Raw genomic sequence first — 15,705 nt, 5'->3', positions numbered from 1 at the left:
TTCATGTTCAGGACTGTTCAATTATGGTCAAGTTTTGGGATGGTGGGTTCAAATTTAAATATAGCAGTAAAATTTGAATATATTGCCTAAGATGGTTAAGAAATGTATTACAGAATTTTAAGAATTTATTAGGGAATAAAGTTGTTGAAATGAGAGTTTTGTATATAATGATAGGGAGAATAGATTAGAGACAGAAAGCCATGTTCAAGTTTATATAGTAATCAGGTTAAAAATGTTGAGTTGCAAATGTCTTAACCAGTAGTAGGAACCCATAGTGCCCCCAGAAAACAGGGCTTTGTGATAGTATAGTGAGGGGAATGGCGGTTTGTGCGACAGGAACAGTCAATGTAACTCAACTTCTGGCTTGGAGACCTAACTGAATGGTGGAGCCTTTTTGCATAATGCCTGGAAGCATTGATTTGGAGTCATGTTGGAGAGGTCAAAGGTTATTTGGTGTTACACATCTGGGCATGGAGAATGCAGGAACAAAGGTATCTATTAGAGAGTAGGATGAGGGCACACTGGTTGAAAAGGTGACTGATTTTGGATAGAAAGGGAGGGAGGTAGCAGGGAGTCCCTGGAGGGCGTGGCTCTACAGAAACCCAAGGAAGATGGAGTTTAAAGAGGAGAGTGACTGTAAAGTAGAAGGGAGACGATTTGCAGCTTGGCCTTTGGCAACAGAGAGAGGTCTGTCAGGCTGCGATGTGTTAGGGGCAGTCTCTTCCAACTTAAGTGAGCTTCAATGACCCGGTCCTTCTCATCACATGGAAGGCAGTTTTGATGTGTGGAAGGCAGTTAGTTTTGACGCTTTCTTTAGAGACTCCCTCATGACACCAGGGCTTGGGTTCTCTTCAAATGGTGAGGTGGACAGTGGCTATCAGCTGGGCAGCTTCACTTCACTTTCATGTTCAGGCTTTTTAATTTGAGTTCTGAGCATAAATCTGGTCTTTGAAGAGTCAGATATAGTTGGAGAAGATGAAATCTGCATTTTTTTAAATTACTCAGTAACATTACATACAGAATGAGAGAAATGTAGCCGTATTTTTGGAAAGTCTCATACAAGACAGATCCTACTGGATTTTATTTGGTCTGCATATAAAGTTGTGTTATTAAATACTAATTTTAGTATGTATAGACTTTTTGGTTTTATACCTCTTGTGTATTCTATGTGAATATTTCTTTTTCTTTCTTTCTTTCTTTTTATTTTTTTTTTTAATTTTTCAAGACAAGGTTTCTCTGTGTAGCTCTGGCTGCCCTGGACTCTGTAGACCAGGCTGGCCTCGAACTCAGAGATCCACCTGCCTCTGCCTCGAAAGTGCTGGGATTAACGGTGTGCACTACCACACCCTGCTGTTTCTTTAACTGTGTAAGTTAATCTTGATTCTCTGTGATGTCTTCAAGCACACATTCTCTCATATTCACATGCACACAGGTGTCCTGATTGTTGTCTGCTAAAATAGGTCGACCCTCCCCGCCAGGGTTTCTCTGTGTAGTTTTGGTGCCTGGATCTCGCTCTGTAGACGAGGCTGGCCTTGAACTCAAAGAAATCCTCCTGGCTCTGCCTCCTGAGTGCTGGGATTAAAGGTGTGTGCCACCACCACCTGGCCCGACCTCTTTTTTTTTCATAGTGAATCTCCTGCATGGACTCAATTCCTTGTAATAATGGATAAACTTTTATTCTGGTTGTTATTGGCTAGCATTACCGAGAGAGAAATGTTATGGTTAGATTCTTTTGGTAAGATTTACCTGGCAAGCCCTCAGCTGAAAGTCCATTGTAGTTTTAATGCAGTTCCTTTCCTCTTAGCTTAGGTAATTTTAAAGTCTTAATTATCTCAACCCTGTTTGAACAGGTTTTCCTATTAGTTAATGTATTCCACTTTATTAAAAATCACCTGTAGTTTACTCAGACTTACAAGAATTATTTTTTTGTGCTTGTGTATGTGTGTGTGTGTGTGTGTGTGTGTGTGTGTCTGTGTGTGTGTGTGTGTCTGTGTGTGTGTGTGTGTCTGTGTCTGAGAGGCAGGGCTCACATATAGGGTCAGAGAACAACTTTCAGGAGTCAGCTCACTACTTCGACCATGTGAGCTCTGGAATGAAACTCGGGTCACCAGGCTTGGCAGCAGGTGCCTTTACCCACTGAGCCCACTCAGGGCCACACTCAGTCATTTAGAAATCCGTATTCTTCAACACAACTAAGGATGCTTAATGTGACTTGTCTTCAGCTTGGATTTAGGGGAGAAAGATACTGTAGTATATAGAGTTGGTAATTCAGTACAGGGGAATCGGTACAAAGTTTACATTTCCATATATTTATATTTGAATTCCTTTGTTGTATTTTTCTAGTTCTTATGGTTTTGACGAGAAATACTCAAACTAGTTTTCTGCTTTCGATTTAGGTTCAACCTTAAAGTGCAATTGCAGATTTTAGCAAGCTTCATGCTCACTGGAGTTTCTGGGGGTGCAAAGTATGCTCAGAATGGACAACTTTTTGGTCGTTTTAAGCTTACTGAAACCCTTTCTGAAGATACTTTGGCTGGAAGACTGGTGATGACCAAAGTCAATGCTGTTTATTTATTACCAGTCCCTAAAGAGAAGCTAGTACAGACCCAGGGAACCAAAGAGAAGGTTTATGAAGCTACTATTGAAGAAAAAACAAAAGAGTATATATTTTTAAGGATATCCAGGGAATGCTGTGAAGAGCTTAATCTTCGGCCTGACTGTGACACACAGGTATGTTTTCAGGCAGCGCCTTTCCTGGAGTGTTCCCACCCCAGCGTCAGCTGCTGCCCGCTGCTTGTTCACCCTCCACCGGCCAGAAGTGCACTTGACTTTGAAGTCTTATCCTGGGCAGTCACCTTTTGAATTTAAGGAACATGTAGTATGCTCCCGTCTTGTACAAGCTTGAGCTTTCTGATTAGACATTGACATCAGCAACGGAAGAGCAGAGCTTCTCACGGGATCAGCATTGTGTCTGCTTCCTTTCTTTTTGCATTAATGGTGTTTAGGTGAAGCCTGTGTTCAAATTTTGATATTTAAGTAGAAAGCTAGCCTGTCTTTTTGAATAAACTTAGTGGACCATTATTCACTGACAGTCTGTACAGGGTTGTAAGACTGATTATCACTCAACATGTGATACCACACACTTGTTCTGATGTTATCAGATGTATTCTTCATGGGCATGGTGGACTCATACTCTTTATCTAGCATTTATAAGATTTCAGTTCTTACTATGTAAAATGAGGTAATAGCATGTATACTGTTAGTATGATCACATGAGGTCATCCATGGCAGCTGCTTTGTTACAGTGCCTAACAAACGCAGCCGGTGTTTCCTATACTAATTACTGTTGGGATATGATCGTAGTTTGAAAGAAGCTCTAAACTTGTCCTGCAAACTGTTGACTCCATGAAGTGTTTTGTATACTGTCAATATCGACGTTGGTGTAAAAGCTGTTTTAAAAATGTTCATTTTGTGTTTCAGGTCGAGCTTCAGTTTCAGTTGAATCGATTACCCCTCTGTGAAATGCATTATGCACTAGACAGGATTAAGGACAATGGTGTTTTGTTTCCAGACATCAGTATGACTCCTACCATACCTTGGAGTCCTAACAGGTATGAAAAGAGATTTCTTAGAAAAAAGAAGGATGTTAATATTAAATTGAATGCCTGTATCAGCTCAAGCAAACTTGATTTCCTCTTTTCCGCCCCCCCCTTTTTTTTTTTAAGAAAGCATCTCACACTGTAGCCAGGCTGGACTGGATCTTGTTATGTAGCTCAAGCTAACCTTGAACTTGTGGTAGTCCTCCTGCCTCAGTCTCTTCAGTGTTGGGACTGCAGTGCAAGCTAGTACACTGAGCTCAAGCATACTTTTGTTAGAAAGTTTGCTTATGTTCTTGAGATGAATGAAACATTTGGCATTCATACTGTAAGTTAGTTCTGTGGCTTCTCTCAGTGGTCTCAATTTGATAGAACACTGAATAGTTTAGGGATGTTTCCAAATGGAATTCTAATGTGACAATCATGACCTTTCTGCAGTGGTTCAAATATATAAAACAACTTTGAGATGATACTGTGAGTTAGCAAAGTGGAGGGAGTGGTTAGAAGATACTTCTTCGGAAACTGCTGTCATGTTAGGGGTTGTACAAATAGCGAAATATTTAACTGTCACCTCCACCCGTGGTTAAGTAAAGTACTGCTGGTTTGTTCTAAGAATATGCAACTGTGTGAGTATTTGTTCATCTTTGCTACTGGTTACTGTCCCATTAACTTCTGCCTTCCTAGCTTACTTGACCTTAAAAAAATATCTAAGTGGCTTTATACAATAAAGACATGGTTGGGTGGCCACCTGGCAGAGTGCTTCCTACTGATGGATGTCTTGGATCTTTAGTGATTGATTTCCAAGGTCACCTGCATGTTGACAAGTAAAGAGTGAACACAGATGACCAGGTGGTACATTTTTATGGATCAGGCCTAGAAGTTGCACATACAAGTCTACTCAATATTCCATTGCTTCTGGCCCTAAAACAGAATAAAACATGATGTACCTTTTAGTAGGAACTTGCTGTTGCTGCTTCACCCCACTTCTGTTTATTGCCAGATTTCTCAACAGGCACTAGTCTGTGTGGCTCCAGCATTCTTCATTTACTGTGGCTTTGCTGCTCACTGTCCTGAAAGTGATTGTGACCTGATTTTAGAACCCAGGGACATCTCAACTCTTGTTTGGTTGAGCTCCTTTGCATCCGTCTTTTTCTGTCCATTCTTGTAACTGGTGCTTAAGTTATGCCTGGACTATTTCTGTGGCATTCTGTTGATCTTCCATCCTGCTGTCTGTCTCTCTGTTGTCTGGTCCAACCCAAATACTTGTTCCAAAGTTAGTTTTTTAAAATAACCATGGCATTTCTTCCTGTGCAGATCTCTGGATAAAGTCTGAGAGGCCGATTCTGAGCCCTGTCATCCATTCTCACTGAGTGCCTTCCAGCGCTGTCCTCTTCCTTCCTCAGTCCCCATGCTCTAGCTGCATTTGGTTGCCTTGACATGTATCTATGCCTTCCTATACTTATTTGCCCCTCCATATGTTTTGTTATTCCTATAGAATTTTTTAAACGTGATAAAATCCATGCAACATCACTAGCCACCTGAAGATTCTAGTCTGTTAGCTTTAAATACATTGATGTGCGACCCTGATGCTGTGTCCTCGTTGTATGTCTCTCCTCATGTTTGCATGGTTTCCTCTGCTGTCTTTGTCCAGGACCAGCCTTTTGAAGATCATTTGGTCCTTTAGAGTCATGAGCAGCTTAAGTGCCCCCTCTTCAAGCAGATGAGCGGGATACTTGGGTTTCAGGATCTCAGCACTTACTTACTGAGTCCCTGCTGTGACAGTTCTCTGCTTTCCAGTGTGATTTCTCTAAATTCATTTTTGTCAGTTGTGTACATTTCAACTTTTTTCCTGGACTCTGGGCTTTGTAAAGTATGAGACCATGTCTTATTTATTTTGAGTATCAAGAGAGTCTTGTACATTGAAGTTAATATTAAGTTCAAGTTTAAAGAGGAAGATTAGTCTGAAATGTGAAGTACCCTCCTAGTGAAGCTTTTGGAATTATGACTGGATTTGTTCATGTGTCCAACAGTACTGACTATCAGCTACAGAAGTGCCAAGAAGCCGTTGTGCAGCAGGGCCAGGCTTGCCCACCGCAGTGGGACAGTAGTCGAAGGTCCTGTGTCTAGGACCTGAGAAGCCAGTAGCCATTTAAACTATTTTGGAATCCCAGGGAATGTAGATAGACAATGAAGCTGAGAAGTCGTTCTTCAGCATGTAGCCTGTAAACTAACTGCAGGAATGTATTGGATTGGGCTAAAGAAGAAAAGACATTGAATTAACTTAGCGCTGGGAATAAAATAATTTTTATTCCATTTTAGAAAATATCAATTGGCTACTTAATCAACTTTGATATCTCTAAACCAGGGGGATGCAGGTTTTCCTTTTCTTTGTGTTTTAAGCCTGTCTGGAGAACTTTCCATAGATCAGCAGTACAAATTTCAGTAGTAGTTTTTTTTTGCATTCTATTTGCAGTGGAGGAATTGATAGCTTCCTCATTGTGGGAAACAGTTTTCTGCATTTTGTAATATCGTCAGCAAACAGACTACAAGTGTTTGATTTCTCTAGATTAGTAGCTAACTCAGGTTAGTTTTGATTTGTGGCAGAACTCTTTATAATGACTTTCTTGAGTAATCTGAGAGGTTTCAGAATAAGTGTTGGCTGTTATAGATGCTCTGCTGCTTGGGTAGATTAAGTGTCGGGGAGACTGACAACACTGTCATGTTTATATTTTTTACAGACAATGGGATGAGCAGTTGGATCCTCGGCTAAATGCAAAACAGAAGGAAGCTGTTCTGGCCATCACCACACCGCTCTCCATCCAGCTGCCACCTGTCCTCATCATCGGACCCTATGGGACAGGCAAAACCTTCACGCTGGCTCAGGCCGTCAAGCACATACTGCAGCAGCAGGAGACGAGGTGAGCCGGAGGAGGCGGTCCCCTGTCTCCTTAGGCAGGCACAGCCTCTCTTCTTGTTGTAGAGATAGAATGAGGGCTAATGAGACAATTTATCCAGCTCTTACTCATTAAAGGAAAAGTAAGACCTCAAAGCAATGAAGTTTGTATTGTGTTAAAATATGCTGTTTTAGAAGCTGGCAATGTAGACAATGATAGTTTTTAACATAGCTCTTAAAACGTCAAGTCTGCCGAGGGATGGGATATGTTAGAACTCAAAGAGCTGGGTTTAAAGTGTTTATTATGGACAGATTTAAAAATTATTTGGGGGAACTCCTCTTTGGCTTAGAGTAACATACTCCCCTAAAGGCATCATGGGGTCCTGGTGAAGAATCTGAGTAGGGTGAGGGAAGTAGACGTATAAGATGGCCACTGCTCTTTTGGTATTATATACTGCTTGACTAGCTTTGTGTTGTCATTCTTTTTATTTGCACCATTTATTTCAGCAGGATTCTCATTTGCACCCATTCTAATAGTGCTGCTGACCTCTACATAAAGGATTATTTACATCCATATGTAGAAGCAGGCAATCCCCAGGCAAGACCTCTCAGGTATTTTTAAGGCTTATTATGTATCTGTATCGTTCTTTGTTATTCTTAAGAAAAGGTGTCTGTAAAGATTTTAGAGGCTTTGGAAACACCTAAAGCATTAACTGTGCATTGGCATTTGGAGGTTATGTCTTTGGAAGAAATCCTTAAATTAAGGCAAAATGTAAAAATTATTGATTATTTCTGAAACATTATGTATACAGAAAGACATCCTTTTTTAAGTTTCTCGTGTAAAACTGTTGTTACGGTTGGAGTAGATTTTGGTATGTACATCTAAAAAATAGTGTAAGATAAGTGATTAGCTTGCATCAAATGGAGTTTGATTAAACTTCTAGCATGTTCTGCACAGCAGAGTAGTCATGGAATGACAGTTCTTGTCGGAGTACAATTCTGGCTGTGGTCACTTCTTGGAAGCTGCACGTTAGAGAAGCAGAGGCACTTCGGTGACTTCTGCAGCACCGTGGTGACGTGGTCAGGACTTCTTGCTACCATAGAAGAGAGAGAGCAGCAGAGGAAATTTTCGGTTGCTTATAGAAAGGTCCAGTGATTATATGTGGACATAAATGTACTTAAATATAGATTGTGGGAGAATAGAAATCCTTTTCTTCAGAAAACAATAAAGAATCATAAATACTTTTTTATTATACCATTTGCTTCTGTTGTTTGTTATACGAATTAATACTTAGTTTTACCATTCTGCAAACTAATATATCATGGCCTAGGTTGTTCAAATGATTATTAATTATTGCTTAAAATTAATTTCTAACCGCACTTAGATCCATAATAGACTAACCTCTTATTCCTAGTTGAGTCCAGGCATGGAAACATGAAGTTATGCTATTTAATTCTTTAATTCCTGTCACTAAAACCTTTTGAAAGTGTTTAGAACAGTGGCATGGCCTGTTAACACAGATGTCCATGCTGTGTTGTACTCTCACTCTAAAGGCAGCAGAAATTATCAGTGCAGTAGAACCCAGTTATGTGTAATAATAAAATACTGACCGCTTATTCTCTAAGTGAAGACAAGATGTTTACTGAAGGATCCTTTCACAGTAGGTTGCAGATTTTAACCTCTGACCTCACAGTGAAAGTGGAAGAGCTAACATTTTACCTTGAGTGTTCTCACTCTAATGAAGAAGAGTTGATTGTTTTATTTACTTGTAGTGGTGCTAGAACATTGTGTGTGTGTGTGTGTGTGTGTGTGTGTGTGTGTGTGTGTGTGTGTGTGTGTGTGTGTATGTATGTGTTGCATAGAAAATGTGGCAGTCTTGGATATCATTGCCTTCTTGGCTTAGAAACAGTTGAGTGAAGCTGGTGGTGGTGGTGGTGCACACCTTTGATCCCAGCACTCAGGAGGCAGAGGCAGGTGGATCATTATGAGTTTGAGGCCAGCCTGGTCTACAGAGTGAGTTCCAGAACAGCCAGAGCTACACAGAAAAACCCTGTCTGAAAAAAACAAAAAACAAAAAAACAAGCCAAACAAAAACAGAACAGTTGAGTGAATTGTTGGACTTAGCGTAGGATATTTGAGATTTGAGAGTAGACTCCATTATTTTTCTAGCTTATATAGCCTTTCCATGTGCATTGGGCTGTGAGGATCTACCATGACATATGTCTCCATATGTGTAATGTGATTTTCTAGTAGAGTATAGTCAGAGTGGTCCAAATATAGAAACTTGTCCAATAGCAGAGATCTCACTTTTTCTTAGCTCTAGAGTTCTTGAATCCAAGATGGAAAAATAATTATTTTCAAATGCAAGGTTCAGGTTATTTCATTCATAAACAGAATAAAATGGAAAAATGCCTACCTTCCTCGAGTGTTTCTTTATACAACACCCTACATACTGTAGCTTTTCTCTCTAGGAAAGGTGTTAGCTTGCAGCTGGAGCCTAGGAGGATCTGTGTCTTGAATTCTTAGTCTGCATTATAACATTAGCTCAGATTAGTTGATAGTTTTCCTACTGAATAATAACCATGATAGGTTTGGGAGCTAGAGAGGATTAATTAGAATGACTAACTGCTCTGGGAAGCTGAGCTTCTCTGAGGGTTTTGCTTTTTCTTTGGGTGGTCCTGGGATGGAACTTCACAGGCTTGGTGATGCTACGAAGTGCTACCCACTTGCCACACCCCTAGCCAGAGGGAAAAAAATCAGTGTTACTGACATTGTTCTGGAATTCGAGAGATGCAACACAAGAGGGCACCAAATGTCTACAGATTGCCAAGAAGAAAGCTCTTGCTGGGAAGGCAGGCTGATGGAATTGGCTGCTTCTCAGGCCTGTAGTGTGGAGTTGGTCCTGGAAAATAGTTCAATAGTCAGTGAGTAAATATAGTAGTAAGTATGGGTAAGCACACATACTTAGGATTAGAATTCATGAAATTTCTTGTAGTTGCCAACTGAGCCTAAAGTATTTGGAGTTCTTAGACAACATTTTAGATTACATTGAGTTTTGGTTTACTTTATTTAGAATTGGGAGATATATATACATGTTCATATATCACATATATGTGCACCCCTCCCCCAAAGATAGGTAAATAAATAAACAGACAAATGAGTAGAATTCAGAGATTTTACCAAAAAAGAAATATAGAAAGCCAGATGAGGAGTGGCACATGGCTGTAATCCCAGTACTTATGAGGTAGAAGCTGGTGAGTTACTGCAAATTTGAGGTCAGCCTTGTCTGTATCAGGAGTCAGCGAGAGCTACATAAGGAGACTTTGTCTTAAAGTTACAAAACAAACAAATAAAAACAAACACAAGGAAAAGAAGTGTGAGGAAAGCAGTTTCTTTTTGCATGTGGCTCTGAGGCTAAGTTTCTGACCCTGGCAAGGTCATGGTGCAGTGGGGGCAGTCATCTGGAGGAAGTGTGCTTGCTGTTTTCTGGGGAAGTTGAAGGCAGCTGTCATTTTGGGGACTCTTTAAAGAAACATTTTTTTTGTTGTTTTTTTCAAAGGGATCATCAGGTTTTGACAATTCCTGTTCTAAGTTGTAACTTTTTTGTTTTGTTTGTTTTTTTGAGACAGTGTTTCTCTTGTGGCTCTGGCTGTCCTGGAACTCGCAAGGTAGACTAGGATGGCCCTCACTCACAGAGATCCGCCTGTCTCTGCCTTTTGAGTGCTGGGATTAAAGGTGTGCGCCACCACCTGGCTAGTAGTAACATTTTTAGTTGCTTATCGCATATGAATTTACTACATGTACAGTAATACTCTGGTTTGAAAAGTGTTACCTTGATTATATTTCTTCCTCCACCTTTGTAAACACTACCCCAAATTATCTAGTTTCAGTGAATTAAAATTATATATACCAGATTATCTTCTGTTTTAAGGTTTAATGTAAATCCTATGGAATATGTGAATTGGTTTGTTTCTAGGGATACATAAAATGTTTAATTGCTGTCACATATATATTTACGTATGTTATTTTTCCCCTGTGGTGCTAGGAACTCAGGGCTTTGAGCGTATTAGGCTTTATCCCCTGAGCTACATTTATATTCTCAGTGATATATTTTGGATTATGAACTGAAAAGTGTCATTTGCCAATGTTAATACTCTGGTTTGAAAAATATTACTTTTATTATATTTCTTCCTCCACCTTTGTAAACACTACCCCAAATTGTCTAGTTTCAAAAGCTAGAGGCAGGTGACTGTGATCTAGCACTCGGGAGGTAGAGGTAGGTGGACCAGGAGTGCAGATCATTCTCCATCCATTTGGTAGTGAGGTTGAGGCCAGCCTTGATGATCTCAGATGCTGTTTCAAAAACAAAAATGAAACATAGAATCATAGTTCATTAATGAGTTCTATTAACATTACATTAAAATGTCTAGCGAATCCAATTTCTGTATTTCTGCTGTGATCCAAGCCACATGATCTCATGTCCAGTCCCTGGCATTAACCTCCTAACGTGCCTCCCTGCTGCTTCTGTACCCTGCTTTCCCCCACCTCACTTAGGATTGTGTTAGAATCAACCCGTAGGAGGACCATCATGAACACATCTTTCCATGTCCCTGCAGATGCCCGGAAGTTGGCCAAGGGAGTAGATTTTGCATCACAGAAGCCAGCGGTGCTGGAGTCCTGCCCCACCTGCTTGTCAGACATTGAGCACTGTGCACCCTTTAACTCTCTCCCTGAGGAGATTCTGCACAGAGATCAGACTTGTCTTTTAACAACAGGAGTCGTCGTCGTCGTGACTGCCTGTCCAGTCCGATGGCTTTTCATTAGACTCAGAGTAAAGCCTTTGTGGTTGCTCCAAAGCCCCGTGCACTCTGCCTCTGTGCTGGAGCATAGTTAGCAGCCAGTAGATCCCTGTCATGTGGGTCAGTGGGGATGGTGAAGGCTAGAAGTACATCAGATCAGAGCAATCTAGACCTGAGGCCTGTTTATAGTTTCTACTGTAGTTATTTGAAGAGATGAAATTTCTTAAGATTTGCACTAAAGAAATTTTGATTATTCAAAAATTTAATTCATCTTCAGATTCCAGAAGACCAGGCAGATGTCTTTTTTCTTTTTTTTTTTCCCCCCCGAGACAGGGTTTTTCTGAGTAGTTTTGGAGCCTTTCCTGGAACTCGCTTTGGAGACCAGGCTGGCCTCGAACTCACAGAGATCCACCTGGCTCTGCCTCCCAAGTGCTGGGATTAAACGCGTGAGCCACCGCCGCCCGGCCCAGGCAGATGTCTTTTTAAAAAGTTGAAAGACTTTTCTAAAGTAAAATTATTGCAAATTGTTCTCAACTAAAAATGTTATAAGCATACAATTTTACAAAATATGAGTTAAGTACATTTCTATAAGAATGTAATTGAGAAAAGGTAATTTGAGAATGAAAGGTTTCAAACTTAATTTTTAAAATTATTGCTTGTAAAACATACATTTCTGTGTTCTGTTGCAAGATTAATCTGAATACTTAAAAAAATTGGTATTTATTTTGTGATTTATTTTTATATCTTTATATCTTCTAAAATATTTGATAGGAAGGTCATTGTGGGTATAGTGGCAGTTTTATACTAAAATTCTAAACTCTAATATGGTGTGAATGATTATGAGATTTATTTGTTAATTTTTGGCATTGTAGTCTTACATAATAGTCTAGTGTTTTAATAATCAGCTGCTGTGACCATCCTAACAGGAAGTGTGGTCTTCTCTTGTAGGGTGTACTTCCGAAACCGCTGGGTGAAGACTGTCCACCCGGTTGTGCACCAGTACTGTTTGATCTCAAGCACACATTCCACCTTTCAGATGCCCCAGAAGGAAGACATTCTTAAACATCGAGTGCTGGTGGTCACACTGAATACTTCCCAGTACCTCTGCCAGCTGGACCTTGAACCCGGTATGCCCACTCACCACTGGTGGCTGTCTCCCAGGCTTAGAGTATTCGCTCCTTTGGCAAATGCTATCCTGTGGGCCATATCTGGCCAAGTGTCTCTTTTTCTGCATGAAATGCAGCTGCCTGTGCCCATTTATTAACTTGGTTCTTTGTGGTTGCTCTTATGGTGGAAAGTTAAGGTGGGATCTTCAGCAGGGACAGGACTCTTTGGTCCTTGACCGAAAAACATTTCCTAACCCCCAGGATAGGCAACTTCATGACTGCCATTCCATTTGTGCTATAGTTGGCCAGGTGGTTTTGGTTAACTAATGATCACGTGAAGTATTCAAATTTGGACAGTGGTTTTTGTGTGTGTGTGATTTGTTGAGGGTTTTGCTAAGTTGCTTTTGTATCTTGTCATGTAGAAATAACAATCATGGCACATGATTAAGGTTTCTTTCTTCTTTTTTTTGGAGGGGGCGTTCGGGAGAGAGACAGGGTTTCTCTGTGTAGCCCTGGCTTTGCTGGAACTCACTCTATCGATTAGGCTGTCCTCAAACTCAGATCCCCCTGCCTCTGCCTTTTCTAACTTAAGTAGTAGACAACAATTTCAGGATTTATGCAGTTCCTGAAAAAAAAAATGGTAACAAAAGAAAATGTTTAATCTTTTCTTTTAAAACATTAAAAACATTTGTTTTTTAGTACTCTGTATATGAGAGAGTATGTGTACGTATGTGTGTATGTGTCTGTGTGCAGAAGGTATCAGTTCCCTGGAGTTACAAGTAGTTGTGAGCCATCCATCATGGGTGCTGGGAACCAAACTCAGGTCCTCTACAAGAGCAGTGCATTTGCTCAGCTGCTGAGTCACCTCTCCAGCCCCAGCCTTTTAAAAGACTCATGCTTAAGCTGATTGTCTAGATTGAGGATGGCCTTAAAGTCCTCATGACTCTTGGACTAGTGGAGGAAACTCTTCCCGTAGTGCAGTCGGAAGCGTCTGCTGCTGTGCTGCCGCTGTGATGTGTGTTCTCTTTGCACTGTGCCTTCTAGGGGTTTTTACGCACATTCTGTTAGATGAAGCTGCCCAGGCCATGGAATGCGAGACCATTATGCCTCTAGCCTTGGCCACGAAAGACACGCGGATTGTTTTGGCTGGTGATCATATGCAGGTAGGCGTCACCTTAGTCACTGTCTTGCAAGGTGTATTTTGATGTTTAGTATTCTGTTTCTAAAATACCAGTTGTTACCAGAGCAGGGCCCCTTCTGGGACTCCTGACTAGCTGGGTTGGCCTCTGTTCTAAAGGAAACAGGTGGGAAAACTGGTGAGGGGGCAGGAAAGGAGCCTCAACTTGTGTGGCAGCAGTGGGGACAGTGTGGGGCTGCCTGGGTGGCAGCAGTGGGGACAATGTGGGGCTGCCAGGGTGGCAGCAGTGGGGACAGTGTGGGGCTGCCAGCGTGGCAGCAGCCTCGAGGACTGGACAGGACAAGGCAAAGGGTGTATCTAGCAGAGTCTGCCAAGGGCCCTGTAATAGCTACTTCTAATATCTGTTTTTGTGCAGGGTTAATTTTTAATAGCATATGTAATAAAACATACAATTAAAATTATAGTCACAGGTTCAAAGAATATGTGGGATTTTATGTTATTTGCATACGTACATGTAAAGAGAGAAGAACATCTGTGATGTTGTCTGTCATGCTGTTTGGAACTTGTCCTGCTTCTTCAGTGGGTTGAGGGTCTGCAGAGCAGGTTTGAGTCTTCCAGTGTACAGAAGGAGTTTTGTGCTCTTGCTTTGCCTGAAGTAGTTAGTGTGATTTTTAGCAGTAAAAAGTGCAGCCTAGAGTGGCTCTTTATACTTCTTGAGATCAAGGAGGCTGTTTATCATTTTTTTTGATTAAAAAATTGTTTTTTTGATTAAAAGGAAATTTTCTTACTATATTTTACCATTTATTTATTGACTTAAGGCTAATTACATAACCCTTTTTGTAGTTTTTACAAGTTAATTTAAAAAATACTTATCTGTATGTGTGTACGGGAGTATATATGTGCATACAGTGCCAGTGGAGGTCAGAAGAGGATGTGGGAACTGAACCCGAGTCCTCTGCAAGAGCAGTGAGTGCTCTTAGCCTCTGAGCTGTTTCTCCAGCCCCTTTAAAGTTCATTTTTAAGGTTAGCATATAGAGCAGTAAATTTCATTATGGAAAAAACTTGTTGATTATTAATATTAGTATTTGTGCATCATAGTCAAATATCCTATGAGTTAATTTTATTTATTCATTCATTTACTTATTTATTGAGACAACATTTTACTATGTATTCCAGGCTAGCCTCAAAATACAACACTTTGGCATCAGTCTCTTAAGTTCTGTGATTCAGGGCTATAGAGATGGCTCAGTGGTTAAGAGCATTGGCTGCTCTTCCAGAGGTCCTGAGTTCAATTCCCAACACCCACATGGTGGCTCACAGCCACCTATAGTGGGATCTGATGCCCTCTCTGGCATAAGGTTGTACATGCATAGACATTAAATAAATAAATAAATCTTAAAAAAAAAGTTCTGTGATTCAGGTGTGTGCCACAACATCCTGTCTGAATTTATTATTTTATTTTTAAAGTAAATCCTTTAAAAACGTAATTTATTTATTTAGTGTGTGTGTGTGTGTGTGTGTGTGTGTGTATGTGTGTGTGTGTGTGTGCTGTGCATGTGGAGGTCAGAGGATAACTTGCAGCAGTCAGTTCTCTCCTTCCACCAGCTGGGTCCTCAGGATCAAACTCCAGCCATCAAGTTGATGGCAATCCCCTTTACCCCTTGAGCCGTCTCGTCAGCCGCCAAGTTTATATTTTAAGAATTGATTGGTTTTGGTGAAGTAACTGATTTACGCTCTTTAAATTAAGTTGTGTAGGAGGGGCCCTGTGTAACTGTAGGAACTCTAGACTCTGTTACTGTACTACACTAAGTAGGAAATTTCATCTAATCCCTTGTATTAGTGTATAAAATGGTTTGTAGACAATATGAGTAATTTTTTGGGGTGGCTTGCTCCAACATTCAGCATGTTAAATACATGAGAAGTTTTAGTGTAGAAGACTGTATAAGTAGATTTAAAAGTACTGTTTTTATATCTGGTTAATTTTTTTTTTGTATATTTGTCTTTTACAGCTCAGTCCTTTTGTTTACAGCGAGTTTGCCAGGGAGAGAAACCTTCACGTTTCATTACTTGATCGACTCTACGAGCATTACCCTGCCGAGTTTCCATGTAGGATCCTCCTCTGTGAGAACTACCGCTCCCATGAAGCTATCATCAAGTAGGTGTGAGCTGTCC

At 40.6% G+C, this 15,705-nt stretch overlaps 1 protein-coding gene across 5 annotated transcripts in view; it reads left to right on the top strand.

Annotated features, from left to right (window-relative positions):
* Helz (helicase with zinc finger) overlaps positions 1 to 15,705 on the top strand; it is a 156,825-nt gene that overhangs the window by 79,189 nt on the left and 61,931 nt on the right. For 3 of the 5 annotated variants that reach the window (XM_052759623.1, XM_052759622.1, XM_052759624.1), the window contains 7 exons: positions 2,397 to 2,730; positions 3,481 to 3,611; positions 6,335 to 6,514; positions 6,997 to 7,101; positions 12,238 to 12,416; positions 13,440 to 13,558; positions 15,543 to 15,688. In XM_052759623.1, the coding sequence (XP_052615583.1) occupies positions 2,397 to 2,730; positions 3,481 to 3,611; positions 6,335 to 6,514; positions 6,997 to 7,101; positions 12,238 to 12,416; positions 13,440 to 13,558; positions 15,543 to 15,688 (1,194 nt within the window). The remainder of the gene's footprint in view (positions 1 to 2,396; positions 2,731 to 3,480; positions 3,612 to 6,334; positions 6,515 to 6,996; positions 7,102 to 12,237; positions 12,417 to 13,439; positions 13,559 to 15,542; positions 15,689 to 15,705) is intronic. The other 2 variants (XM_052759625.1, XM_052759626.1) reach the window with 2 other exon arrangements.

This window comes from Peromyscus californicus, unplaced genomic scaffold (assembly GCF_007827085.1).
Source record: "Peromyscus californicus insignis strain IS unplaced genomic scaffold, ASM782708v3 Scaffold_3__1_contigs__length_106647218, whole genome shotgun sequence".
NCBI lineage: Eukaryota > Metazoa > Chordata > Mammalia > Rodentia > Cricetidae > Peromyscus > Peromyscus californicus.
The sequence above is the reverse complement of the archived record's forward strand: the minus strand, read 5'-3'. Positions and strand labels throughout refer to the sequence as shown.